General features: G+C 55.0%; 1 protein-coding gene across 2 annotated transcripts; it reads left to right on the forward strand.

The window, feature by feature from the left end:
- Positions 1-27,370, forward strand: SLC2A1 (solute carrier family 2 member 1). Of its 2 annotated transcripts, none has more exons than XM_068966528.1 (10): positions 1-181; positions 11,476-11,571; positions 21,645-21,805; positions 21,981-22,221; positions 23,209-23,371; positions 23,458-23,645; positions 23,907-24,011; positions 24,462-24,563; positions 25,752-25,955; positions 26,321-27,370. In XM_068966528.1, exons 1-10 carry the CDS (start codon positions 164-166, stop codon positions 26,519-26,521), a joined length of 1,479 nt encoding a protein of 492 aa, XP_068822629.1. In that variant the 5' UTR covers positions 1-163; the 3' UTR covers positions 26,522-27,370. The 2 variants fall into 2 exon arrangements, with proteins under 2 accessions (XP_068822629.1, XP_068822630.1); XM_068966529.1 differs by lacking the exon at positions 1-181 and adding an exon at positions 2,120-2,134 and having other exon boundaries at positions 11,479-11,571.

The raw sequence follows: 27,370 nt of genomic DNA on the forward strand, positions 1-27,370 counted from the left end.
AGAATTCAGACAGTGGGCCGCGGGTCTCAGCAACTAGCTCGCTAGGCAGAGGGAGGCCAAGCGAGTCGCAGACGGGGTCTCGAGACCAAAGCCGAAGCGGGTTCCACACAGCGCAGCCCGCCCGCGCACCCGGTGCCGCGAAAGCCTCCGGCGCAGCGCGGCCATGGAGCCCACCAGCAAGGTGAGTCCGCGCGCCTGCGGGCCCTCCCTGCCGGGAACAAAGGCGCGGACCCCCGCTGATCGCTCCGCCGGCCGGGCCGGGGGACAGTGACAGGGATGGGCTCGGGATCTGGCGGGCGCGAGGGCGCCGCGTGCGTAGGTGGCGCCCCCGCTGAGTAATTGGCTTCCTTCCGGGGAACCGCGAGGTCCACGCGGCCCGGCGGGGCCCGGGGACCCAGGGCCCGGGCGCGGCACGTCGCTCACGATCCTCCCCGGCGGCGGCCCCGCGCCGGCTCCTCCCGGGGCGGGGGAGGGGTCCGAGCGCGGCACCCATTGGCTGAGCGGGCCGAGCCCCCGGCCGGGCCCCGGCCCTTGAGCGCGGAGGAGGAGGGACCCGCCCCCGCTCGGCAGGCTGGGAACCGCTGCTCTCATTTCCCGGGCGCCACACTGGGCGCGCGGCCTGGTGTTGGGCGTTTTCCGCCGCCCCGCGCGGTCCCCGCGCCATCCCTCTGGGGCTCCGAGGCAGAGGGCAGTCTGTTAAGGCCCGGGCTTCAACCTCAGGATGTCTAGCTGCAGGGCTGAGGCGAAAAGCCCGCATACGAGGCTCTTCTTGCCGCGTAGGGCAGGCCCCAGAGCTTTAGCCAAGTGGGGCGATGTGCTCCGAGGTGGCACGTTTCCCTGTTCAGGAGGGGCTGATGAGGGCCGCGCGGAGAGTGTACACCGGGGGCCGCCGCCGCGATCCCGGGGGGGACAGGGGTTCGGGAAGGGGGCCCGGGCTTGAGTGGAAGGAGCTCGTGCCAGGGAGCTGCGGGACACGGGACTGTGAATAGTTTGCTTCCCGCGGGAGCAAACTGCCTCGATACGATCTCTTTTTTTTTCCCCCGTAGGACTTGCCCTAGAGGGGATCTTTGTGACTTTCCCAGAATGACTCCTTTCCAACAAGTATTTACTGGGCCCCACCTTTTGTGTAGGGCCTTATTTCTTTCCTCCCTCCTTCCCCCTTCTATAGAATATTTCAAGTCCCTTTTTTTCGGGCAGGGAAGGCACGAGGGTGTACGTTTTTTCACGTGGTATGGGTTAGCACTGAATTGCGCACTATCCTTCCTATGGGCGCTGGAGGTGTCCGGTGGAACTGAGCAAGGTTTTGACTGGGCAGAGAGGTGCGTGACAGTGTGGCCAAGCTGTACCCTCAGCGGGAAAAGGCGCCTTTGTGCCTGAGGAATCCAGACAACTTGCTTCACCAGCCCGCCCTGGCCTGAAGGGAGACCCTGAGCCCAGAACACGTTTCCCGACAGTCATAGGTGAGCCGTTATGCTGCGGTATAACAAAATACAAATGAAATGAGAAGTTCTTTTAGCTAATGGTAAGCTTGCTATGTTAGCTCAGGGCTCTAGCAGGTCACTTAACCTCTCTGGGCTTCAGTTTCACTGTCTGTAAGAGAAGGATAACTTTCTCACTCCTTCAAGGGAAAGAAATGTCTGTTCAGCATATGATGCAGGACCTGGGTGTTTATTTGTTGAAATTCAACAGCTGCTTAATAGTTTACTAGGCTCTGGGCTCAAATGCTTTTCAGTATCACTGACCCTCCATATGGTTCAGGGAGGGAGCTCAGAGAAGAGAAGTAACTTTCCTGAAGTCAAACATCTAGTAAGTGGCTGAACTGGATTTGAACCCCAGCTAATCAGAAAGGGCTTTCAGTCTACACTGTCCCTTTTCACCATGAGCCTTTCTTGAATTTTGAATGGAGGGGAGAGAGTTTAACTAACTTCCAGGGCTGTCCATGTGCCAGCCAGTTCTAAATGCTGTAGCAGGTGGGTGTTTTTTATGCAGTACCCTTCAAAATCTTGATTACCTGCTCCATCAGTAAATAAATTTGGAGTGTCTCCTTTCCAGTGGTTTGTCTGCATTTATTCTTGCCTGGGAAATCCCATGGATAGAGGATCTTGCCGGGCTATAGACCATGGGGTCACAAAGAGTCAGACGTGACTGAGCATGCACACATAAATTCATATACGTACACTGTTATAATAATTGATTATATGAGTACATAAAGTAGAAATTTCAAAAGGCAAATACAGATAGCAGTTATAGTAAAAAAATTTTTTCTTTTTTTTTTTTTTCGCTAAACCTTCTACAGACCATCCTGTATACATTCTAGAAAAAAGCCCTTCCCTTTGGACCTGTTGACTCAATCAGCGCGCCCCATCCTTTTGTGCAGGAGGTTAAACTGAGGCCTGGAGAGGTTATATCACTTGCCCAAGGTCTTAAAACCAGGGGTGTCTGATTCTGAAGTTTGCTTTGCTATGTTCCTCCTCATCTCCTTAGAACTGGGAACTGACTCATCTGACTTCCCTGCACTTTGTGGTGCTTCTCTGTGGCTCATTGTGATGTTTACCTGAGTGAAAAGTAGGGAGGAGACAAGTTGAAGACCCTCTTGTTCCAGCCGGGGGAGTTTGCTCACACTCCCTACTTGGGCAGCAGACAAGGGTGAGTCCTGCCCCGAGATGTCTTGCCCAGCCCTTTGTGAAGACTCCTCAACTAGTCCTTCCTGGCACCCTAATCACACCCCAGGACCTCTGCCAACTCCATCCTCCATACAAAGGAGAAATGAGAAATCTGCGGGGTTCCTCAACCCTTCAGCAGTACAAAGAGCATAGGCTTTTGAAGTCCTGCATTTGTGGTTTTGAATTCCAGCTTTAGCTCAGTTACCGTGTCTGCAGAATGATGTCATTTTCATCATTAGAGTGTCTGCAGGAACTTGGAAATAAATGTGTCTGTCTGTCCCCATGGATGCTCCATAAATATCCCTTGCTTCTCTGGACTCCCATGATGCATTGCACTTACCTGGACCCTAGGTGACCTGGGGTTACCTAGGTTGCAGCCTCTATACAGAAGTCTGGCAGTCTGGCAATGGGAGCCTTTGGGGAGCCCCAGCATACCAGGGCTGTATCACTTGTTTAGGCAAATCCTTAAAGATCCAACTGGCCAGTTCTCCACTTGGGATTTGTCAGGAAGCTGGTTTGCAGAGCAGAACATGGGTGAGAGTGCCAAGCCCCCAGATGGGTCCACTGATGGGGCTGCCCTGCCTTCCCTGTGAGGGTGATACCAAGACATGATGACATCACGGTTCAATGGAAAATGACTTTTCCAAGGTCATAAACTAGCCTCCCAGCACAAAACACACTGCCAGCCTTTCTGGGATGGCCCAAGAAGATGATAAAGGAAAGTCCCCAGCAGGGACCTTCCAGTGCATGGCCCAACCCTCCGTTTGACAGATGAAAACGGAGGCCAGAGAAGGAAAAAAGCTTAACCGAGATACAGCTGTCCAAAAATTTGAAATGTTTTTCGCTATTTTTTTTTTAAATACTTCCTCTTCCACACCACTTTTCTGTGTCACCCTCCGTTCACCCCAAATGAGCAGGAATTCTCAGACTCCAGGACTTTCCAGGCTCTTTCTGGGTGCAGTCTAGTAGTTGGGTTAGATATAATTTGACCTGAAAGCCTTCTGTGAAAGGAAACAAGACATCCTCACAACACTATGCCTTGGGGATGTGACTCTCCTCAGCCTTGGTTTTCTTCTCCATAAAATGGAGGTTCACTCCCCATGGTGCTTGTGGTGAGACCGGTCCTGTGCCCTAAACCAGGGTGGTGGCTGTTTTAAATGGAAGGACCCTTTGCACGTTCAGTTTGGGTGTGCAGACATTGTAAACATCTCTATAATGATCCTTGTCCCATGCTGAGCCGTTTCGGGACCAACCCTAACTGGCCTGGAGCTGGGTCAACCCCAAATCCCCCCATAATCAGCTTGTGACTCCAAGGAGCTCAGCTTTACCCAGTCCCTCCTGATCAGGCACTGACAGGATGTCAGGGCCTAGAGCTCTGCTCCAGCTCCAGGGATACAGTCGTGCAGTTTTCCCCCAACCCACCCCACCCTAGCTGGCAGAGCTGGGGAGGCCTAGGACAAAGGAGAACTGTGCAGCATTGGCTTGGGACCTGCAGCCTCACCCTTCCCCCACCTCACTCCTGGGCAGAGAGGTAACAGAGTCACTCAGCGTCCCCAGGATTGTGGAGGCTGAGAAGCCTCCTGGTTGGACTTCTGGGCTCAGAGAGCCTATGTCTAGGCCTGGCCACCACAACAAACCTCCAACTGTTACCCACCTTATCCGTGGGAGGAGTGGAGTGGAGCCTAAGGCTCTACTGTCCGACCTCCAGGCCAGGGCGGCAGTAGGTAATGCATAAACACTGGGGTCCTGCAGTAACTGAGCAGGGCTCCCATACCTTGAACTCTGGTAGACTGAGGACAGTTGACCCTTTCTAAGACTTCAGCACCAACACTTTGCTGGCTTTTGCTTCCCAAGGGCCTTGGCACCCTGGAAGGGGAGAGAGCTCTTGCCAGACCCCAGCTTAGAGAACCTTTGGCTACTGAGGCCTCTGCTGGACAGGACATCTGCCCAAATCACCTAGCCCAAAGCTCACTGGGGAGTGAGGAGGAAAGGGCTCCACTGGAAACAGCTCCACCATTTCACCCCAGGCCAGCCATGCCTCTTGCTGGAGCTTTTTTCCCCAACTGTAACTGGCTCAGTGGTAAAGAATCTGCCCACCAATACAGGACTCACGGGTTCAATCCCTGGGTCAGGAAGATCCCCAGGAGAAGGATATGGCAACCCACTGCCGTATTCTTGCCTGGGAAATCCCATGGACAGAGGAGCCTGGTGGGCTACAGTTCGTGGGGTCTCAAAGAATTGGACACAACTTGGCGACTAAACAACAGAAATAATACCTACCTCTCTAGGTCAGGTTGCAAGGGTTTTTTTTAAGTTGCAGAAGTAATGGAGCCAAATATCGAGAAGCATGCAAAGTAAGAGTGAACATCTTCTCCCAGTTGTAATCATTGGACATTTACCCCTCACAGACCTCTTTTTGTGCATGTGTATATATGTGCCTATAAATGGAGTTTAGAGTAATTGGATCACACTTTCTGCATAGTTCTGTGTAGCCCTGTGCATTCCCTCCTGCTCACCCACCAATACCTATGGTGTTTGTCTCTGCACATCTAAGCACTTGCCGTGATATAAAGTGATTATCTCCTCCTTCCTTACACACAGTGTACATTCTATACATTGCTTGCTACTTTTCTTTTTTCCCTGGCCCTCTTTTCATATCAAGTACATATAGGTGTGTTTTATTCTTTCCAACAGGTGCATAATATTCCATTACAAGATGTCCTGCCCGATTAAGAATTAAGGGATTGTCCCCATCACTGTCTTTCTTCATGCCACTCACCACCTGATGTATTTTAGGTATATCAAGGTTCTGCCTTCCCACTCGCCACACTGCTGCCCCATCTAAAATATCAAGTTCCATGAAGCAGGGATTCAGTTTAGTTTGTTGCTGAATCTCCATTGACCAGAACGGTGTTGGGGACCTGCACTCAAGTACTGCCTTTCCTTAGTAATATAACTTCTTATTCTTAGGAAGCCTCTTTTATGGAGAACAGGAGATCTTAGGGGAAGGAACTTTTCCAAGGTCATACAAGTAGAGGAGCTGGGACTTAACCTTGTCAGCTGAGAGGGTTGGGGTTGCATATTCCCATAGTCTTATCAAGTTAATCTTTTCACAGTCAAATAGGGGCGCACCTCCCCACTGAACAGATCCTTCTCTGGGGTGTTGGCTTCTCCACATGCCCAGGTGCTGGCTCAAGGAGTCAGTTGTTTGTTTGCAATTAACATCTTTTTGAAAGGTGATTTGGTTTTGCCTGGAAGGCTTTGAAAAATCCTGTGCAGCTATCATATGTTGGGTTTGCACACCGCCATTCAGAGCACCTGGGACTTAAAGTAGAGACTGGCAAATTTTTTCTGTAATGGGCCAAATAGTAAGCAAATACTGTCAGCTCTGTGGGCCACATGGTCTGCTGTTGTAGCACAGTGAGAACCATAACAATACAGTCTTCACAAACAAGTGTGGCTGTGTTACAATCAAATGTTATTAAGGGTAACTGAAATTTTTTTTTTTTTTGGTTGTGCCGTGTGGCTTGCAGAATCTTGTTCTCCAGCCAGGGATTGAACCCCAGGTGCACAGCAGTGAAAGTGCTGAGTCCTAAGCACTGGACCACCAGAGAACTCCCCTGAAATTTGAATTTAATATAATTTTCATGTATCACAAAGCTTTGTTCTTCTCTCCCCGCCCCCCACCCCCAGCCACTTAAAAATGTAAAACCCATTCTTAGCTGGCAGGCTGGATTTGACCATGACCACGGGCCATAGTTGACTAACCTGGGCTTAGAGCAAAATCAACCCAAGTGGCCAAGAGGTTTCTGAGTGTGGGTCTGGGCTGTCCTGGCTCAGACAGGGCAAGGCACAGCAAGTTGCTGGGATGAAATGTGACCTACATAGGAAGGAAGTACCAGGTAGAAACCTTGTTTCCTTTCGGGCACCAGTACCCGGAAGCAGAGGGAAGACATGAGCAGGAAGGATTTGGCAGCAGAAACCCCTCGAAATGAGGCTTCGCAGCAGCCAAAGGCCTTCTGGCCATCCGCTTTTCCCTCTCTGAGCCTCCAGGCTCTCCTCCGAAGCGAGAGCAATCTCTCCCCCAAAGCCTGGTGGTGGTTGTTAAATCAGGATGTGGAAGCAGCCCTGGCATGCTGCCCGGGGCCTGGCTGGTGCTGCCAGCACTGATAAAAGTGGCAGCTCCCTCCTCTACTCTCTGCTTTAAAGATTGATGTGCACCTCCTTGCCTCTAGGGCCACCGCGGGGTGCAGGGGTGGCTCAGCTATGCAGAAGTCCTGACGTCCCTGGAAGGTTTGAAGAAAAGGGCTTGGAGAGGAGTAAATAAATGCCTCGGGTCACCTGAAGGTGATGCTTCCCAGGGTTATCACACTTCTTGAAAAGACCTGGAAGGCTGGAAGAGTTCAAAGAGTAAAATGTCTGTCCAGGAATCCAAAGAACTCAAGTCCCAGGACTGTTCTGTTTGCTGAGTATCCTGGCCCCTACCTTCTGGCCTTAGGCTCCCCATCTATCATGGGAGAGCATTACAGCAATTCTGCAGTTTCTTGGGCTTCTTTTTGTACTGACCAGAATTTTGTTCAAATGAAATCTTAGAAAAGAAATGTACACAAAATAAATTAAAAAGGAGCTGTCATCGATCCAATAAGCCCCTGCCCCATCCTTCTTAGAACTGGGGGCCATGCAGTCCTTGTTCCTTGTTCCAATGTACCCCAGGGCCATGTGGGAGCTGTGGAAGCAGGAATGGATCGAGCCACCTGTGGCTCATCCCGGCTCAGGGACCCTCCCCCCAGACCCTCCTCCCACAGGGAGTGACCTACCTCAATGGCGTGGCCATATGCCCTCCCTCTGCCAGTACTGACGAGGAGAGCCCAGGGCTGGAGTGTCAAAAGGCTACGCATGATGTTTGGCAAGTTATGTGACCTGGCCAGGCCCCCCAGCATCTCCATGTGTGGGAGGAGAGGTCCCAAAGCTGGCAGGTACCTCATGGGTGGCTTCCTGGGAGAGGGAGAGCTCTCAGTGGGCCTCAGGACCCCCAGAATTGGGGTGGGGGTGGCGAGGGATGGGGGCGTGAGAGCCGCCTCTGTGCAGGGCCCTGAGCCCAGGCATTTGCCTGGGGCACCCCTCAGAGAATCAGGGTTTGAACTCAGAGGCCTTTACCTCCCTGTCGGGTGGGGTGGAGGCTGGAGAGTTACTATTAGGCTTTTTTCAGCCCTCAGAGCTGATGTTCCAGTCCTCATCAGGGGTTTGTTACATGACCAAGTTGGAATCTGTTAGGATGAATGCTGGGCTGGGGGGAATAGATACTCACAGAGCCAATTTTGCCCAAAACACTAATTTCAAAAGTGACCGGTTAGCTTTGTACAAACATTCAGCGCTGCATCCTACTCTGGGCACTCTAGGTCCCATTCAGTTCCCAGTGTGGTGGGGGAACAGCAGTTGGGTATTCCCCAACTGCTTGGAGCAGAAGGTGAGACTATAGAGGACACAGCAAGGGCAAAGGTCTGGAATGGCAAAGGGTGTTCTAGAAGGTAGCCCCATCCCCAGAGGTGGTCATAGGTGGCCAGGGCTCTCAGATTCTGGGCTCTCCATTGCTCCTCCACCTGTATAAAAGGCTTCCATGAGAAAGCCATGAGCTGTGGAACTTGGAACCCTTCTCATCAACTAGTCCATCAGCTTGGCACATAAATAAATACACGCTGAATGAATGGACTGCATTGCTGCCTTTCAGTTCCAGCCACAGGGCTGGTGGAGGCAGATGGCGTCCCATCCCTCCCTGATTCAGCAGACACCTGTCAAGTGAACTCTGCCGGCTCCATGATGGGCATTGACCCAGAACTCGACAGCAAGCCTTAAGGGAAGACACTCTTACCCCATTTCCCATGTGAGGAAACTGAGAGCCAGAGTCAAAGCCACCACAAAGACCAATTTCAAGGTGAAGGGAAACGGCACTCTGCCTTTCGGCCTGGGTGTCCTGGTTCCTAGTCCAGTAGTGATCACGCTGGGTGTGGTGGGAGCAACAGGGGCAGAGATGGGCGCTGTGTGCCTACCCAGGAGCAGGGCCATGCTCCTCCCCTGCATCAAGCATCCAGCCACACTGAGCATGAATCCAACTGTGCTGGGCCCCCCAGCCTCCCCCTGCACATACTGGTCTATCTACCTGGAATGCAGTCTTGCCACCGCTTCTCCCCTTGGCAGACTCCCTGCATGTCCTTCATGGCCCAACTCCAGTGTCACCTCCCAGGCACCCACCTTTGATTGATCATCCTAGGTGAAATTAGAAGTTTGTCCCTGCAGGGCTCCCGTAGTGCCCTGGATGAAGCTCAGATCACACCAGTTTCCCCCTTCCCAATGGACCTAATGCTTTTCCTTGATGTCAGGAAAGGGCTGGGAGCATGAATCATTAAGCCTTTTAGTAGGTCGTGATGCAACAGCCTGCCTGGGTGGAGTGCATATAACCCCGTGGTTGGGTGGGCAGGTTTTCTAAAGCAGAGTTTGACCTTGACAGGTGGCAGCCCCCACTCCCAGAGGCACAGCTGCTCAGCAGGGGCCCCAAGACTGACTTCAGAGGCCCAGAGACCCCTGGTACAACAGAGCCAGACTGAGACAGAGCCTGTAGTAATAGTACTGATCCCCCACAAAGCCCCTCCTGCGGTGTCATTCAGGCAAGGGCGCGATTTTTAGCAGATCCGCATATCATCTGTATCATTTTTCACTTATGTTTGTTTAAATTGCTGTGTTCTAAATAATATGAAACCACAAGACTTGTAAAAAATATTTTTGAATAGGTGATACATTCATGTGATACAAAATGACAAAATGTACAAAAGGATGGAAAATGAAATTTTTTCCATCTACCCTGCCTCTGCCACCCAGATCCCCAAGGTACACTGCTACCTTTCTTGTACATTCTTTTAAGTAAATAGGTATGTATATTCTCCCCAACCCCAGCCTTTTTTTCCTCCACACAAAAGGTAGCATACAACACACAACGTTCTGAAGCCTTGGTTCTTACTTAATTATAACAGGAGGATTATGCCAAATCTCTACCTAAAGAGCTTTCTATTTTAGGCACCCTATTATATAGCCATGCCACATTTCTTCAAATCATAGGTTTGCGTTGCTAGTTTTCTGTTTATTCTTGTGTGTACCAGGAAAATACATATCTTGAATACCATTAGTATCAGATGATGGCCAACCCCAAGGCCAGCCCCAAGCTGACGCCTATGACTCAGAGGCAGAAAGCTCCCGTGTGTGGGGCTCAACAGCCACTGTCAAGCCCGCCTGTCCTTGGGATATCTTCCTCTTACTTGGTCCCAGTGGTCGCCCTGGGAGTTGGGCTAGGCCAGGCCTCTTCCCAGAGGAGGTCTGTCGGGCACTCACCACCCACCTGGAACCGACAGTCTGAGGTCTGAAGACTCCCCAGGCAGTTGCAAGGAGGCTCTGGGAGTGCTAGGGTATGCTGGCAGGGTGGGCCGTGAGGGGCCTGATTGAAAAGGAGTGCAGCCTGCCGGGAGGAAAGCCCCACCATCTAGGATGAGTGGCCAGAGTTTGGCCAGAAAGGGGCCATGGGGAGGAAGGACCCAGCTTCTCCCCTGCCGCCCCAACAAGAAATGGGCTCTGAGCTCCGACCGGCTGAAACCTCCTTCCTCTTTCTCAGCCTCTGATGTGAGAACCTTGGCTTTTGCAATCGTTGGTCGTACGGCTTCTAGAGAATGAAAAGACCATACTAGGAACGTGTCCAATTAACACCTAAACCCAGCAATACCTGTGAGGATCTTGAAGTCAGGGCTGCTTCTGGGTTCTGGGGGGAGGGAGGAGGGGAGGCCGGGGCCCATAGCAAGGCCGTGGCCAAGCTGAGGCTCTCCCCACCACGGGCAGGTGTGGCTCCAGATCCGCGCCTCCACCCCTCCCCTCCAGTGCCAAGTTTGGTGTGTGATGCACCTGGTGAATACCTGTTGTTTCTTTGGCGTCCCACCCCCAGGCTCCATTCTCTGAGTCAGTTAAGAGCCTGCCTTAACTGGCTTCTTCATTTTACAGGGGAAAAAAAGAGTTCTCTCCCTTTCTCTAGCAAGGCACCTCACTCACCCAGGCCCTCTGCCGGCTGGCCTCCTCCCTGCCTGCTGCCTTCCTGTCCTTGGCTTCCAGGAGACACAAACCCCCGCCCTTTCTCTGCCCCAGCCCCAAACAACCCGGGAAGCTCGTGGTCTCGGGATGGTTGTCTTGAGCTTCAGCCTGGTTCTCTGCAACCCCGAGTGAGTTGGAACTGGTCTCCACCTTGGTGTCCGCCCTGTGACTGGAGGCAAGGGTTTGCAGCAAACAGGGCCCCGGAGGAGCAGGGACAGGGATCTACCTGGTGGAATTCACAGCGCAAGGAGGTCGGGGGGCTGGAAGTAAAAGCCTGCATCCTCATCTCCAGATCCAGGGTACTTCCCCCACCCATCTATGCTGCTCTTCCACGTCATTCGGCACCCCTTGCATTGGTTCCTGGGCCTCTTAATCAGAATCTGCGTCCACCTCAACCCCAGGATTCACCAGGGCAATGAGGTGAATGCCAGGCCCTGGCTACAGAGAGGGAGAAGACCCTAATTCCCCTCTCCCCAGGAATGAGTCTGGCCAGCCCCGTGTCTAGAAGTTGGCAGGGCTGGTTTGGGCACCTGAGGTCAGGAAGTGGCCAAGTTTCTTGGGAGAAGAGCTGGTGTGGTGCCAGGAGGCAGGCAAGATAACTGAATGGGAACCTGCCAGCCAAGCCCTGCCCTCTAGTAACCTGGGCCCCGACATGCCTGTAACTGTGGGGTTTTTTTTTCCTCTATAGAAGCTGACGGGCCGCCTCATGCTGGCCGTGGGAGGGGCAGTGCTCGGCTCCCTGCAGTTTGGCTACAACACTGGCGTCATCAACGCCCCCCAGAAGGTGAGTGCCGTCCCATCCTTGGCTTCTCAACACCAGCGGACTCTGCTGTCCACCCTCACCACACCCCACCCACATACACGCTCACCCCGCCTCTCGGATGTTGGAGACATCACCAGCGAATACTCTGACCCTGATCGGGTTAGACACTCATAGCTCTGGCCTTGGAATCTTAAGGCCCACAGAGTTGCGGGATCATTACAGATCACATCGACCAACCTCCCACCCGGCACAGCCATGCTCCGCGTAGTGCTGCATTCACACGGCCCTTGGGTTACAGAGGCTGCCTTCTCTCACCTGCTGCTCACACCGCACTGTAAGGCAGGCAGGTGGGTAGCCATGCCCACTCCTACCCTGCAGGTGTGGGGAATGGCCAGAGCCTGCCCGGCATCACCAGCTAGTAAGAGATGGAGCCAGGAGGCAACATCAGTCTGCCTCAGTGGCCTCCACGCCAGATGGTCCCTGAACCCATGCTCTCACCCATCCACTCTCACCCATTACACTCCCTTGTAAGGGAGCCCACTCTAGGCTGAAACTGCCTGTCTCCTTGCAGGCCCTAGGGCCAGGCAAAGCAAAAATGGCTTCTTGTCCTAGGAACCAGGGTGGGGTACATATCTGTTTACTCCCTTCTCCCCACAACACACCCCAGATCTGTTCTCACTTGTTCTCCTGAGTGTCTGGACAGGGAGGGACCCCAGTGAGCATCGCCAGCCTAGCCAGCCCACTGCTTTAGGGAGAAGGGGAAAGGAAGGGGGCAGGAGAGGAGACTGTGACAAGTCCCTCCTCTATACCAGGCCTGCTGTGTGCATTCATAACATTGGGCTGTGGTTTCCACTTTATAGCCCTGAACATCTCGGCTCAGGGCAGATGAAATGACCAGCGGGCTCAAGGTCACATAGCTAGGGGATGTGGAGTCAGAAGCCAAACTCTCTTGTTTACACAATCTCGGGCCTTCTTCCTGACCAACCACCTTGTCAGCTTAAAAGTCCATACCTTCCCCAGGCAGGACAAAGTGAGAGTGGACAAGTCCTCTGAACACATTCACGGTCCAGACGGGTGAGGCCAGAAAGTGAGTGTGGCTGGCTCCCGAGGATCCGGGCCTGTCTGGGGGAGTGGGGTGGCAACCAGCAGTCAGAGTGGGGCCTCCTCCAAAGAGCCGGAGGGTGGCAGTGGGGGCCACGCCCAAAGCTGGGGAGCAGGTCACCAGGAACTCCGGGCCTGCTGAGTCACGCTCAGCTGCAGTGGAAGTGATGGGGCTTTTCCATGGGCGACCTCGGGCCCATGCTTGGAACAGTCCCAAGCCTGCTTTTGCTAAGTGCTCTGAGCAGATCTGCCGAGGTTTGTACCCCAGAGTCAGCTCCCTTTGGGAATCCTTACAGATACAAAGTGTGTACTGTCTTAAGAGGGAGGTTGAGTTCTTCACTTGACTGCACACTGGAGTCCCCTGACACTCACCGTCTGATCTCATTGGTCTGGGATGCTGTCTGGGCATCAAATTTTTAAAGCTCCCCAGCTGTTTCTCGTGTACAGTCAGAGATGAGCAGTACTGGGTTAAGTGGTCACACTATGTCAGGAGTGATCACTTGACTGTGATCACACAGGGAGTTACACGGAGTGACAGAACTAGGGCTCTGGGAGCAGGATAGAGGAGTTTTCCAGAAACAGAACAGGGTTGTAGTAAGCAGGGGCCCACAAAGGTGGGAAGAAGGTGCCCAGAGGAGAGAAAGTCTGTGTGTCACTAGGGTAGAATGAGAGGAGGCAGAAGGATGGGAGGCTGACGAGGTGAGCCAGAAGCAGACCACAGAGGGCCCTTGTGGTCGGCTGTTTCATATGCAGAATCTCCAGCCCCCGGCAGGGCAGGGCACAGTGAGAATGGGCATGTGGGCACCAGCGCAGAGGCCGAGCTGGGAGGATGGCCTTAAGGGTAGGAACAATAGGGTCCCATTGAAGAGGACAGAGCGGGTCAGATTTGCATTTTAGGGAAATGATTGAGGCGTCTGGTGCAGTGGGCTGGGTCTGAGAATGTGAGGCTGGAGACGAGGGAACAGTGAGAAGGCAGCTGTTGTAAGAAGGTTAGAAAAACAAACACTGAGTAGGAGCTGGTCATCGGTTCAGCCTGAGGATGAGACAGTGGGGTTTAAAACTGGCTTCGAGTTTTGACTGACGTTGGGGCTGGAGAAAGAGAAGGTAGGGGCTGTGGGACACGCAGGAACTGAGGTTTGGTGACACAGCATTCAAACACTTGGACACGGGGGTCTGCTTCTTCGGAGGGTAGCCAGGGGAAGAAAGCCAACAGCTGGGTCACTGGTATCCAACTAGTGGTAGACAAGGGTCTTCTGGAGAGACTGTTAGTAGAAAAGAGAAGTGAAGGTCAAACCCTGGATAGCACCCCCACTGATAGAAGGTCCTGGGAAGGAGGAGGAAGAGAGCGGGCCCCTCTAAGCTGGGAGACAAGACCCTCCTGAGCCAGAGAAAGAATGGAAGCGCCTGAGGACGAGGGTCCACGGTCCCTAGAGCAGTACCCATCGGTAAGAACAGGCACTCGGATGTGGACAACTGAAGGAATGCTGTCGGACTCCAGAGGCTGACCCGGGCACAGCAGCCCAGTATGGCTGAATTTAGAAGACCCGATGGTGACCGTGCATTGCCAAGGCTGATAGAGCGGAGTCCTGTGGGTAGAAGCCCCCTGCAATGGGCTGAAGAGGGAGAAGGGAGGTGGGAAGAGCAGAGATGGCCCTTCCCAGGGACTGGTGGAGAAGGAGGAAGGGACCGGTCGCCAGAGGGTTGTGGGGCTAGGAATTTTTTCTTTTTTAATACAAAAACTTCATTTTTAAAGGGGTTGTCAGGAATCGGCGGAGGAGAGGGAGAAGCTGGGGCAGGGGTTGGGGAGTCCTTAAGGAGGCAGGTGGTGGCGGAGCAGAGGCTGTGGGGACAAACTTCCGAGGGTGCAGGCGTGGACAAACCCAGAGTGACGACCTCCAGTTCTCGGGGCCGCCCATCTAATCAGCTACTGGTGAAAGGTGAGAATTTCACTGGCAGATGGGCGGGGAATCTGGAAGCCTAATGGGCAGCACAGAGGCCCAGTTGTAAACGTTCAGAGGAGCATTTGCGGGCACCTGTCCAAAGGTCACTTGGGCAGCCAACCTCTGGGGACCCAGGAGAGAGACCTAGACCTTGGAGGGCAAACCAGCCCCAGGGGACAGATGGGCGGAATCGCAGGCCTGTGCAGAGATGCGGTGGCGTGAGGTGTCCCGCTGACGGCCCACGCCACGAGGCCGGCCACTCGTTGTAGAAGCGCTTCTCTTAGGAAACTGCTGCGCTGGCCGGGGTGGCCTGCTCACCAGAGGAGACCTTGCCCCAGCAGAGGTGAAAGTGCCAGGGCTGCTGTCAATTACCAGGAGCTCCGTCTCCCCCATAAAACAGGCCCCAGAGGGCTTCCTCCTGGAAGTGGTTAATTAATCATAACATTATCTTAAATGTTTACAAAGCACCTCCTCATAAATTATCTCCCCACAGAAGCCCCACATGGTGGGTGGGGCCAAGGTTATCTTCTTGCTCATAAAGGAGGCCTGGAGGCTGGGTTGAAGGCACCCAGGGAGTGAGAGGCTGAGCTACAGATGGACGCCAGGCCTCCTGTCTCTGCCGGGGCAGAGGGGAGCGCAGCCACACAGAGAGCAAACAAACAAGCAAGGGCATCCTGACCACCGCGCTGGGTGGAGAGAACCGCCTCTCGCCTCCCCACATGGCTTGAGCTGCCAACAGGGGTGACTAAGGGCCGTTGAGGAGCCTCGAGTTCCTGGCCCGGGGACAGTGTCAGGCAGCCTGAGGCACCCTCAGAAACCAGACCGTTCGGGCTGGAAGGGGCCTGGCAGGCCGTTGGCTCAACGTTCCTTGTTTGCCAAAGGAGGAACTTGGTCTAGAGAGCAGGCGAGGTCTGCCCAGGACAGCCCAGCTTGGTGAGTGAAAGCACTTGGAGGCAAGACGGGCTTCCCAGCCCAGGCCCCAGGCAGCATCTCCTCCCGGATCCAAAGAGCTCTGGGCCCCTCTCCCCTCCGCTCATCTCCACTTATACAGACTCTCACAGCTTACACCTCACTTACCATGTGCCAAGTGTTGTTCCAAATGCATTAGAAATAGTAATTTAATTGTTACTTATAATAACTCCATTAGGTAGGCACAGTAATCCCTGTTCTATAAGAAACTGGGAAACAGAGATGTTAAGCAATTTAACCAAGGACACAGCTAGCGATAGAGCTGGGATTTAAATCCAGGAAGCCTGGCTCCAGCCTGCGTTCTTGACCACCCATAGAAGAAAAGGCAGTTGCACTCACAGACGCCGAAACACTCTTACATGCCAACAACTGCTATCCAGCTGCCCCTTCCTGCTCCGACCTCAGGCCGAGTCAAGCGTAGTCACGCACAGACGTCTCAGTTTCCCACACACAGCTGCACAGCCTCTTACACCATGACACCCTGTCACAGCTCCGTCATCTCTTAAGTCGCTCAGATTCATGGCTTGTTTTTCAATCAGTGGCAGTGCTTTCAACCTCTAGCCCTGTGCTGGGAGCCAGATGAATCAGGCCTTTGCCCATGTTGAAACTTAGTGCAGAGGGAGCGCACAGGGCACCTGTCCTAGTTAGCCGTCCAGGGTAGCCATGGAAATGCAGACAGACTGGTGGAAGCAGACAAGGGGGAGGGAGAGGGCACCTGGCCCTGGGAGCTGGGTTTTTCTCAATACCGTAGACATTTGGGGCCAGATAGTTCTTTGGCATTACAGGGGCTGTCCCATGCACTGTAGGATGTTTAGCAGCATCCCTGGCCTCTATCCCCACCAGGGTGACAACCCAAAATGTCTCTGAACATCACCCCCTCCCAGGGCGGAGGGGGACCAAGTTGCCCCTGTTTGGGAACCACTGCAGTAATGAGGAGGTGATTATGAAGGCTCTCCAGAGGAGGGAAAGTGCCCAACAGCTTACCAGGCAGAAGGCAAAGTAGAGGCGAGGTGAAGGTGCGGAGGTGTGGGGTGCTCAGATGGCACTGCCATGTGGGGGCATGGCCACATGTGGTGGGAAGAGACACTTCGTCCTGAGGGTGTGAGCTGTGAGCAGGGGAGATGAAGATCTTTTTGCAGGGGAGACCCTAGAGGCCAAGGACCAGTGAGGAGGTCAGAGCGAAGGCTTGGAGAGAAGCCAGGTCAGGACTCTTCCAGCAAAGCAACCTGGGTGGTCCTCTCATCTGCTCTGGGGGTGGAGCCCAGCTTCTAGCTCCATCTGGCTGCCTGGGCCTCTTCCCCAGGCCCCAGGGAGAGGCCCTGGGGGACCCAGAAGCTCTCTGTCCAGCTCCGTATAGAGCATCTGTCTCTGAACTCCCAGCTGACCCTGGGGCGTGGCTGAGCTGGCTGTGGAGGCATCCCCTCTGGGCTGAGGGGTGGGGGCAGCCCCAGATGTGGGGGAGAGGTAGGGAAGGCATGGGAAATCGGGACTGAACTGGACAAGCCAGCCCTTTCTTCTAACTGGAGCTCAAAGACTGAGTGGCTGTTTAACCCCCTCATCCTGACAGTATGTCTAAAAGAGAGAAGAAAGGGGTGAGAGAGCACTGATTTCCCTCTCCGGATGATCTAGAAGACCAGGCCTCTCCAGGGAAAAGCTGAGACCAGCCAGAAGTTCCAGAACATATACGCCTTCTCTTGGCAGTAGTCTGGAATTCTAGAACACGGGTTGGCAAGGGGGACAAATCCAGCCAGCAGCCTGTTTTTGGAGGGCCTGTGAGCTAAGAATGATTTTTCCCATGTTTAGAAGTTTGAGGAGAAAAGGAAGAAAAATAAGCTACAGAGGAGAGGCCATATGTGGTCAGCAGACCCTAATATTTTCTATCTAGCCTTTTATATGAGTTGTTTATGCCAATCCCTGATCCAAATTTTGACTTGTATGCTCCCTGCTGACAGGGGACTCGCTACCTGAAAATGGGTAATCTTATCTGAAGCTCTCCTCACCCTCCTCCCACCCCACCCCCAGATGAAGTCTGTGCCCTGGGGCTCTGCGGACCTGCTGGGTCCCTCAGCCTGGGGCTGCCAGCAAGGTCTGAAGATAGAGCTTTTACTCCCCAAGGCAAGCGCCTAGTTATTCAAGTTCTTTCTCGTACTGTACGTCCCTCAGGATAATGCTTTGTTTTTCAGCAATTTAAAAATGGAAAACTCTGTCCCTAATGCTCCTCTCAAGGAGGTCTTCTCTCTTTGAGACAACAGTGACATGCAGAACAGCTTACTCCAAGTGCCAGACTGTGGGTTCTGCCTCACGCCCAGAGCCTCACTACAGACTCTGCCCTGACACAGAAGTCAGAGCTTCCACTCTAGACGGGCACACGTGTGGTCCTTCACCCACAGTTACTCAGGCATGGAAGGGAGGGCGTGTCAGACGTGATACCAACCTCTTCCCACCCTCACCCCTAGGAGAAGGGCTGGAATGAGGAAAAGCTTGTTACTGGAAAGGGATGGCAGCTGCCCAGGGCATCCTGCTTCTCCACGCTGGCCTCAACAGTATTGCTGAGTGAGCCCCTGCCCTCTGGCTCCAATGAGGGGATGCCTGGACAGAGAGTCTGGTGCCAGGGCCGACCAGGACCCACCCTTTCTTCTCAGCACAAAGCGGGAAAGGACTGGGAACAAGCTGGGACGGGGAGCAGAGACAAGGAGGGCTGAGCCTGGTCCACTTGATGTCCAGGGCTTGACTGCCAAGTCTGGGAGTAATGGTGGGAATCGGAATCTGGCTTCAGTGGGTAGGAGGAGTCAGGAGCGGAATCCAGGTGAGACCTAGGACAGGTGCTGCGTGGGTAGAGAGGAGGACAGGTTAGGAGGTGAATTTGAGGGACGGGACCTGCTGAATGACTGGATGTGGGGCAGTGGCAGGACCAAGGGTATCTCCCTGGCTCATAACCAGAATGTGAGGCTGGAGCATTCCGAAGATGTACACGTGGGCCAGGGCTGAGGAGGCTGCCAGGAGCCTCAATGTGGAGAGTGGGTCTGTGGGATCCAGTTAAGGAAGCAGTAAGGAGGCTCTCAGACAGCAAAGAATCTGTCTGCAATGCAGGAGACCCAGGTTCAATCCCTGGGTTGGGAAAGATTCCCCTGGAGAAGGAAATGGCAACCCTCTCCAGTATTCTTGCCTGGAGAATTCCATGGACAGAGGAGCCTGGTAGGCTACCGTCCATGGGGTTGCAAAGAGTCAGATAGAACTGGGTGATTAACGCTAAGGAGGCTCTTCTTCCCTGAGGGCCACCCAGCCATTGCTGGATGATGCTGAGGGCAGTGGCTGGGTGGGAGAGGTGACCCTAGAACTTCTCCCTGTGTAGGGTTCTTCTGTTCTTGAGGGTTCCTCTGCCTTTCCTGAGCCAAGGGTCAGCCTCACCCCCGACACAGGGCATGGACCCCCAGCAGGGGAGGACGAGAGCCTACACACCACTTGCGGGAAAGGGAATCCTCACTTGGCTTCTTCCCACAAATCTCAAGCACCGGGTCCAGAGGCAAGAACCTGCCAGGCAGCCTCCACTCGGCCAAGAGGCGCTGCTGGGGGTGAAGAGGATGAACCTGGGCCCAGGGTGGAGGGGGCTGGCTGCTCAGCCTCCCTCAACCCCATACAGTGGTCAAAGCAGCAAGGGGCTCAAGAGCCAAGGAAGAGCGAGCCGGGACAGGGCTTGGTCCCTCTGACTTGTCACCACGTTCGGGAGATGTAACTGGGGAGACTCTGGCGACACCTCACTTACACATGGGTCCTCAACATCTCCAGCCAAACCCCAAGGAGAAGGTTAAAGACCTCAGCCTCATGCCCTTAAACCCATTTAGGTAGTAAGCACTCAGTACTCAAATACTATACATATTCACTCTTTACACACAATTCAAATGAGCTTCATTAACTGGCTTGGCAGATTTTAAGACAGATGTGTGGAGAGCTCTGTGAGACAAGCATCTGAACCACAGAGGTTGGGGGTAAACTACAGAGTGCAAAAATTAAATGCCCCCTGGAGCAAACATCTCACCTTGGCCCTGCAGAGCCTCAGGTCAGGAGTGCCCTCGAGCCCTGCTTGTACGTCCAGTTGCTCAGGGCAGCAGAGGGTGAGGGATAGGAGGGAGAAAGATTTCCACCCAGACAATGGGCCCCCCCAAGGGGTGAGGGTCACTTATCTGGGCAGTTCCCTTATCCAGGACAGCTTGCTCTCTGCAGAGCCTGATAAATGGAGCGTTGCTGTGCCCAGCAGTCCTCCTCTGGGGTTGGCTTTGTCCCTTGAAGAACACAAGCACTTTGTGTGTGTTTATGAAATCTGTTTTCTGTGCCCCTGGTGGAAGTAAGGGCTTCTAGCAGGAGAGCCTGAGCCCTTTCATGGCTTCCTTCATCCTGCGTGAGCCCTGGGACAGGCCCTGGGGAGAATCCACCGGGGTCCCCGCCCTCAGGGAGGACGGACTCCTGCAGCCCTCTGAGCTGGATTTCAGAAGGTTTCCGCGTGGTGAGGCAGGGCAGGCCCTCGGGGGAGTAACCGCGGAAGGTGGGGCAACAGCGCATAGGCCAAAGGCAGAGCCACCACCAGGAGCAGTGAGTCTGACCCATGGGCAGGCTCCGTCAGCCTGTCAGTGGCCTGCGCTGCCCTTGAGTCAGAACCGAAACGTGGCGGGCTCCTCGGCTCCATGGTGGTCCCAAGCACGGTGAGAGCACTGCAAGTGTGTTTCATTCATTCCCCACAGCACCATGAAGTGGGTATTGCTAATGTCATCATTCGAGATACAGATACTTGCCCTGGAGATGAGGGGTAGAGCTGAGTCTGAACTTGGCTGAGTCCAGCTTCCCTGGACAGAAAAATAGATCACTGAGTGGGCATTCCTGGGACTGTGGGGCTTGGGAATGTTAGGGACAGTCAAAGAGCAGTGTCGACGGGAATCGTACTGTGTGAGAGACTGCATACTGCCCAGTGTACCCGAACTTGAGGTGGGAAGGGGTGCGCCTGGCATGGGCTGGTGTGGAGTTGAGTTTGAGCTGCAGGTGGTGAGGGCCGCAGGGGCATGCAGTTTAGTGACTTGCTGAAGCCAGGAATACTCAGATCATGTGAGCACGAGTGTGTGTGTGTGTGTGTGTGTGTGTGTGTGTGTGTGTGTGTGATGGCATGGGTACACAGGAAGTTGTTTCTGGGTACACTGGGCATGTGCCCAGCTCCACACGTGGCTGGGCGGGTCTGGCCCGTCTTGAGGCACTGGGCACGTATCTGCGTCAGCTGAGAGTAGAGTGAGTGAGCGCAGGCGGAACCGGTGCTGCCCGCCTGCCATATCCTGGGCCTGAGCGGCCAGGCCCTCCCCTTGGTGGCGGCAAGGCCAGCGGGCGGGCCTGCTCTAGGACAGGTGTCTCCAGTTCCTGGAACTGCTTCCTTGTTTGTAGCTTTTCGCCGAACCTCCCAGCTGCTGAGCTGGGAGAGGACGAGGCCGTGGGTCCTTCGGGGGGATCTCCCAGGCCAGCCGGGAGGGGCTGGGCCTGGTGGGTAGAAAGCAGCAGCTGGGTGTCACGAGCATTTGGGTGCAAGGTGCTCACACCAGGCCCTGAGTGCAAAGTGAGCCTGCTCTTCCCTTCCTCCCAGGGCCTCTGTTCAGCTGTATTTCCTCCCCAGGAAGGGGGATTGGGGAGAGAGCCAGAGTGGCCAGTGGCCTTAGGCACCTTGAAGGAAAAGGGGGCATGCAGGCAGAAGCGCTGTCTCTGAGCCCCTCTGCACGGCCTGAACTCCCAGTGCTGGTCACCTGCCATCGTCCCCAGAAAGTCCTGTTGAGCACCGGAAACCACAGGGCCTGGAACCTGCACCTGGGGGAGGTGTGAGAGCTGGCACCACTCTCCCTGGCAGGCAGAGTCCAGCCCCTTGTTTCTCATGAGGAGGTGGGGGTGGGGGGACCGAAGCCCACAGAAGGGGAGGGACCAGGGACTGGGCCTGGTGCTGGGGCCCTGGGCCCCTTCCAGCATCCTGGGGTAAAATGGTCCTCTTTGAGGAGGCGTGTGAGAGAAGAGGACGCCTGGGTCCTGGCCTCACCCACCAGGCTGCTGCTTCTCCTGCAGGTGATTGAAGAGTTCTACAACCAGACGTGGATGCAGCGCTATGGGGACCCCATCCCGCCCGCCACACTGACCACGCTCTGGTCCCTGTCCGTGGCCATCTTCTCAGTGGGAGGCATGATTGGTTCCTTCTCCGTGGGCCTTTTTGTTAACCGTTTCGGCCGGTGAGCAGAAGGGGTTCTGGCCCTGTCCATGGAGTCCCAGCTTGGAGTTGGGGTGAGGGGGCCCTCCCTGCCTGTCCTAGGGAATTATCTACGACCCAGCCCCTGGGGGTTTCCAGGGGTCTCCAGGGACCTGCCTGACCTGTGACCTCCTCCACTCCTCACCTGCCCCCTCCAGGCGGAATTCAATGCTGATGATGAACCTGCTGGCCTTCGTGTCCGCTGTGCTCATGGGCTTCTCAAAACTGGGCAAGTCCTTTGAGATGCTGATCCTGGGTCGCTTCATCATCGGTGTGTACTGCGGCCTGACCACTGGCTTTGTGCCCATGTACGTGGGGGAGGTGTCCCCCACGGAGCTTCGGGGGGCCCTGGGCACCCTGCACCAGCTAGGCATCGTCGTCGGCATCCTCATCGCCCAGGTAAGCACCCACCCATGGCTCCGTCCCCTGGGTGTGTGTACAGATTCGACTCCTTGCCCAGCCTTCCACAGCCCTGCAGAGCACAGCCTCGTGGACACATCCGAGGCACAGGTCCCAAGAACACACCACGTTCATCACTCTCCCCGCTTCCCCATTCCTGGTGGGAGAGCAAGTCCAGTTGCCTTGGCCCTTCTCATCCCCGCCCAGGCAGCCTTGCATCCTTTCTTCTCACCCTGGGGACCCAAGCACCGGGCAGCCTACTGGTTTCTCAACATGCCATCTCTCTCACACCTCCGGGCCCTGATACCTGTATATATGTACGCACTCCTCTCTCTCAGGGCTCTCCCTTCTCCATCCCCAAATCATCTTGTGGCAGAGTAGCAGTCCCCCTGCCCCCTGCCAGACACATTTGCCATCCTGCTATCTTATCCCACCAGGCCCCACCCCCACCCCCAATGCTGTTAAGCAGGTCCTGCTTCTCCCTTGTCACAGATGAGGAAACCAAGGTTCAGAGATGTTAAGTGAAAGTGAAAGTCACTCAGTTGGGTCCGACTCCTTGTGACCCCATGGACTATGCAGTCCATGGAATTCTCCAGGCCAAAATACTGGAGTGGGTAGCCTTTCCCTTCTCCTGGGGATCTTCCCAACCCAGGGATCAAACCCAGGTCTCCTGCATTGCAGGCAGATTCTTTACCAGCTGAGCCACAAGGGAAGCCCAAGAATACTGGAGTGGGTAGCCTATCCCTTCTCCAGCAGATCTTCCCGACCCAGGAATCGAACCAGGGTCTACTGCATTGCAGGCGGATTCTTTACTAACTGAGCTATGAGGGAATCCCCTCAGAGAAGTTAAGCCTCACATTAGTGGCACAGCTAGACTCAGAACTAGAGCCCTCTCTCTAAAGCAGGGAAAGGCCCCTGGGTGAGCGGAGCAGGAGCGAGCCCTGAGCCGATGCCTCACAGCAGCTGCTCCGGCCCTGCCTCCCCCAGGTGTTCGGCCTGGACTCCATCATGGGCAACCAGGAACTGTGGCCCCTGCTGCTGAGCGTCATCTTCATCCCGGCCCTGTTGCAGTGCGTCCTGCTGCCCTTCTGCCCCGAGAGCCCCCGCTTCCTGCTCATTAACCGCAACGAGGAGAACCGGGCCAAGAGCGGTACGGCGGGCCCTGCCCCTCCCCGCCCCCGGCCCCGTCCTCCTCCCCGCGCTGAGCCGCCCCCGCCTTCCCTCCGGCCCCCTCAGTGCTGAAGAAGCTGCGTGGGACCGCGGACGTGACCCGCGACCTGCAGGAGATGAAGGAGGAGAGCCGGCAGATGATGCGAGAGAAGAAGGTCACCATCCTGGAGCTGTTCCGCTCGGCCGCCTACCGCCAGCCCATCCTCATTGCCGTGGTGCTGCAGCTGTCCCAGCAGCTGTCCGGCATCAACGCTGTGAGTGCCCCGTACCCACCCTCTCCTGTGCCCCCCGCCAATCCCTGGAGCCGGAGGCGTGCTGTGGACAGATCCCACACCTGAAACAGCAGACGGACCCCTGCCAGAGGAGCAGCTCTCCTTTAGAGCCCAAACTCAGAAGGGCCCTGGGGCAGTGTCCTCTTCATGCTTTACTGACCGTGTGTCCTGCCCCCACTGGGACAGAGGCCGGGGAAGAGCCATAGCACCCCGCTGAGCCCCGACTGCCTCTGTGTCCCGTAGGTTTTCTATTACTCCACAAGCATCTTCGAGAAGGCGGGGGTGCAGCAGCCCGTGTATGCCACCATCGGCTCCGGCATCGTCAACACAGCCTTCACTGTCGTGTCGGTGAGTCTTCCGTGTCGTTGCCCACAGCCAGCCAGCAGCTGGGGTCCAGCCTGTGGTCTCAGGGCCTCGGGGCCTCGTGACCAGACAGCAGTCTTTACTGCGAGCTAGGCAGGCATCACGTGCTCCCTAAGTGCTCTCTCATTTCATCTTCGACAACTTGTCAAGTTCATTACTGGGATCAAACAGTTGACACTGATGTTCAGAGAAGTGCAACGGCTGGCCCAAGGCCACAGCCGGAATGCTCAGCTGTCTGACTCTCGCAGGCAGCTCTCACCCCCTGGGATCCTATGTATTCCCCGAACCCCGCCCCAGGGAAGAGGCGATCCATCTGCCACTCCATCTCTGCAGGGTCCTGTGGCTTTCCCAGCACTTGGGGGGACCCTCCTGGAGGAAGGGGTGTGTTCAGAGGGGCACCAGGAGGGGAGGCACTGACGCACTCTGTGCCCACAGCTGTTTGTGGTGGAGCGAGCCGGCCGGCGGACCCTGCACCTCATAGGCCTGGCCGGCATGGCTGCCTGTGCGGTGCTCATGACCATTGCGCTGGCGCTGCTGGTGAGTTGCCGTGCTCTGGGGGTGAGGGGGGGCGGGGGGGGGGCGGCAGGGGGGAGGGGGAGAGGAGGGGGAAGGGGGAGCTCATGTGGGCATCCCAAGGTGCTCATCTCAGCCCCAGGCTGGCCAACAGCATCCAGACCCCAGGTGGGGCTGCCCTCCCCCTCGTTCTGCCCCACCCACAGCCCCGGGCTTGGGCCAGACCTTCGGCTTCCTTGGGCTGTCTCTTTCCACTCTTACCTGAACCAGCTCCTCCCTGCCGGGTGCTTTCTCACCACACACCTCCAGCCCTGCAAGTTCCCTTGCTCCTGGAGCTGCTCTGCAAAGTCTTCCTCCGCAGCCCCAGTTCTTCTTGTAAACAGCCCTAGAAAGCAATGCCCGCCTTACCACAGAGGCGTGGAAACCTGCCTTATCTCACTCAGTCCTCAGGACGCGCAGGAGTAGTTCAGTCAATATTTCCACTTCTCCAGTGAGCAAACGTCCCCCCACCCCCTTTCCTGGTGAGGTTCATAACGCAGCAGATAAAGCCAGGAATCGACCTCAGGTCTGCTGGCCCCAAGCCTGTGACTATAACCTCTATGATAACCTTATCCCAGGCACTTCACACACCACTCGCTTATCCAGTGTTTGGGCAAGGAGAACACCAGGACACTCATTTTACAGCTGCACCAGGGCTTAGAGAGTACATTGACGACTGAGAGGCCCAGCATGCCCCAGGTGATAAGCAGGGGATCTGGGATCTGGAACAAAACCATATAACTTTTCTGCTGTGGTCTCCTCAAGAATGGCTCTCTGTGAAACTTCATGCCTGCCCAATGCTGGTCCTGAGCTGGGTACCTTACAAGCCTCTGACAGCCACCCCCAGGAATGTTCTTCCACATCTTCCAGCCATAAGCAGACTGCTCCACAGCCAGAGCCAGGGGACCACAGGGACCTCTTCTTAGCACCTCCTGCGTGCAACTACGTGACCGTTCCTGGAGGCAGTTGCAAGCTCACAACCACCATGCAGGGCTTCACCTGTTTTGTTCAGATGAGAACACTGAGACCTGGCCCCGGTACCTAAGTCACACAGCAAATCCAGGGCCAGCCCGAGGCCTCCTTAGCCTGCCCTGGGCTGCCCCTGGAGTTGGTTTCCTCTGAGGACCCAGTGCAGCCCAGCCTAACTTTCTTTCCCTCTCTCATCCTCAACAGGAGCAACTGCCCTGGATGTCCTACCTGAGCATCGTGGCCATCTTTGGCTTTGTGGCCTTTTTCGAAGTGGGCCCAGGCCCCATCCCATGGTTCATTGTGGCTGAACTCTTCAGCCAGGGCCCTCGCCCCGCTGCCATTGCTGTTGCCGGCTTCTCCAACTGGACCTCGAATTTCATTGTGGGCATGTGCTTCCAGTATGTGGAGGTAAGAACCCCAGAGTCCCCACACTTCAGCGTTTCTCTCCTGCACACAGGACCCCATAGTGCTGTGCAAAATGCTGTCCCTGGTGTTCTTACTGGAATCACACTGGGGAGGAAACAGGCTCAGAAGGCCAGGTTATGGGCTCAGAACCCTGACCTCCACTCCAGGGTTCTTCCCTTAGCTTTGAATTGACTATTCTGTTCTGCCATCAGAATCTGCTTCTACCACATGCCAGGTGCAGCAGAGTCCTGGGTTGTAGGTGGGTGTTCCCTTTTTCAGATCAAGGACCCAAAGGTAAAGAGATCGTCCATCCTAAGGGCAAGATGTAGGGTCAGGTCTCCAACCAAGTGTTTCTATGTGTCTTTCAGCAACTGTGCGGACCCTATGTCTTCATCATCTTCACCGTGCTCCTGGTTCTGTTCTTCATCTTCACCTACTTCAAAGTTCCCGAGACAAAAGGCCGGACCTTCGATGAGATTGCTTCTGGCTTCCGACAGGGAGGAGCAAGCCAAAGTGACAAGACACCTGAGGAGCTGTTCCACCCCCTGGGAGCTGATTCCCAAGTGTGAGGTGCCCCACACCGCCAGCCCGGTCTGCTCCCAGTGGCCCAAGGATCTCTCAGAGCGCAGGCAGCTGGATGAGACTCTCAAACTGATAGATCTCAGCAGACCCGGGCCTGGGGCTCCTTCCTTCAGCCACCAGTGATGTCCAGAAGAATATTCAGGACATTAACGGCTCCAGGATTTTAACAAAAGACTGTTGCTCAGATCTATTCAGACAAGCAACAGGTTTTATAATTTTTTATTACTGATTTTGTTATTATTTTTTTATCAGCCAGAGTCTCCTTCACCCACATCCCTGGCTTCACCCTAAATGGCTCAGTGCCTGAGGGTGGGGACCAAGCCCTGACTAGACACTTGCCTTCTTTGCCAAGCTAATCTGTAGGGCCGGACCTATGACCTAAGGACACACTAATCAAACTGCAAACTATGAGTCTTCTACCCCAAGAGGTGGCTATGGCCACCCCTTCTGTGGGCCTGGGTCTCCCAAACCTAGGGGTCAGGCTCCGTTAGGTTTTGCCTATTCCCGTCTCTTCCTACCCAACCACTCAAATTAATCTTCCCTTGCCTGAGACCAGTTGGGAGCACTGGAGTGCAGGGAGGAGAGGGGAAGGGCCAGACTGCGCTGCCAGGTGCTAGTCTCCTTTGCACTGAGGGCCAGAGGATCACCATGAGAGGAGGAGGGCCATGGGAAACTGAGAACTCACTATTCAAGAAGACCTGGGCACTCCTGCCCTGCTGTGTATAGTTAGAAGATATTTATATATATTTTTTGGTTGTCAATATTAAATACAGACACTAAGTTATAGTATATCTGGACAAACCAACTTGTAAATACACCACCTTACTCCCTCTGTA

This window comes from Capricornis sumatraensis, chromosome 2, assembly GCF_032405125.1.
Source record: "Capricornis sumatraensis isolate serow.1 chromosome 2, serow.2, whole genome shotgun sequence".
Lineage (NCBI taxonomy): Eukaryota > Metazoa > Chordata > Mammalia > Artiodactyla > Bovidae > Capricornis > Capricornis sumatraensis.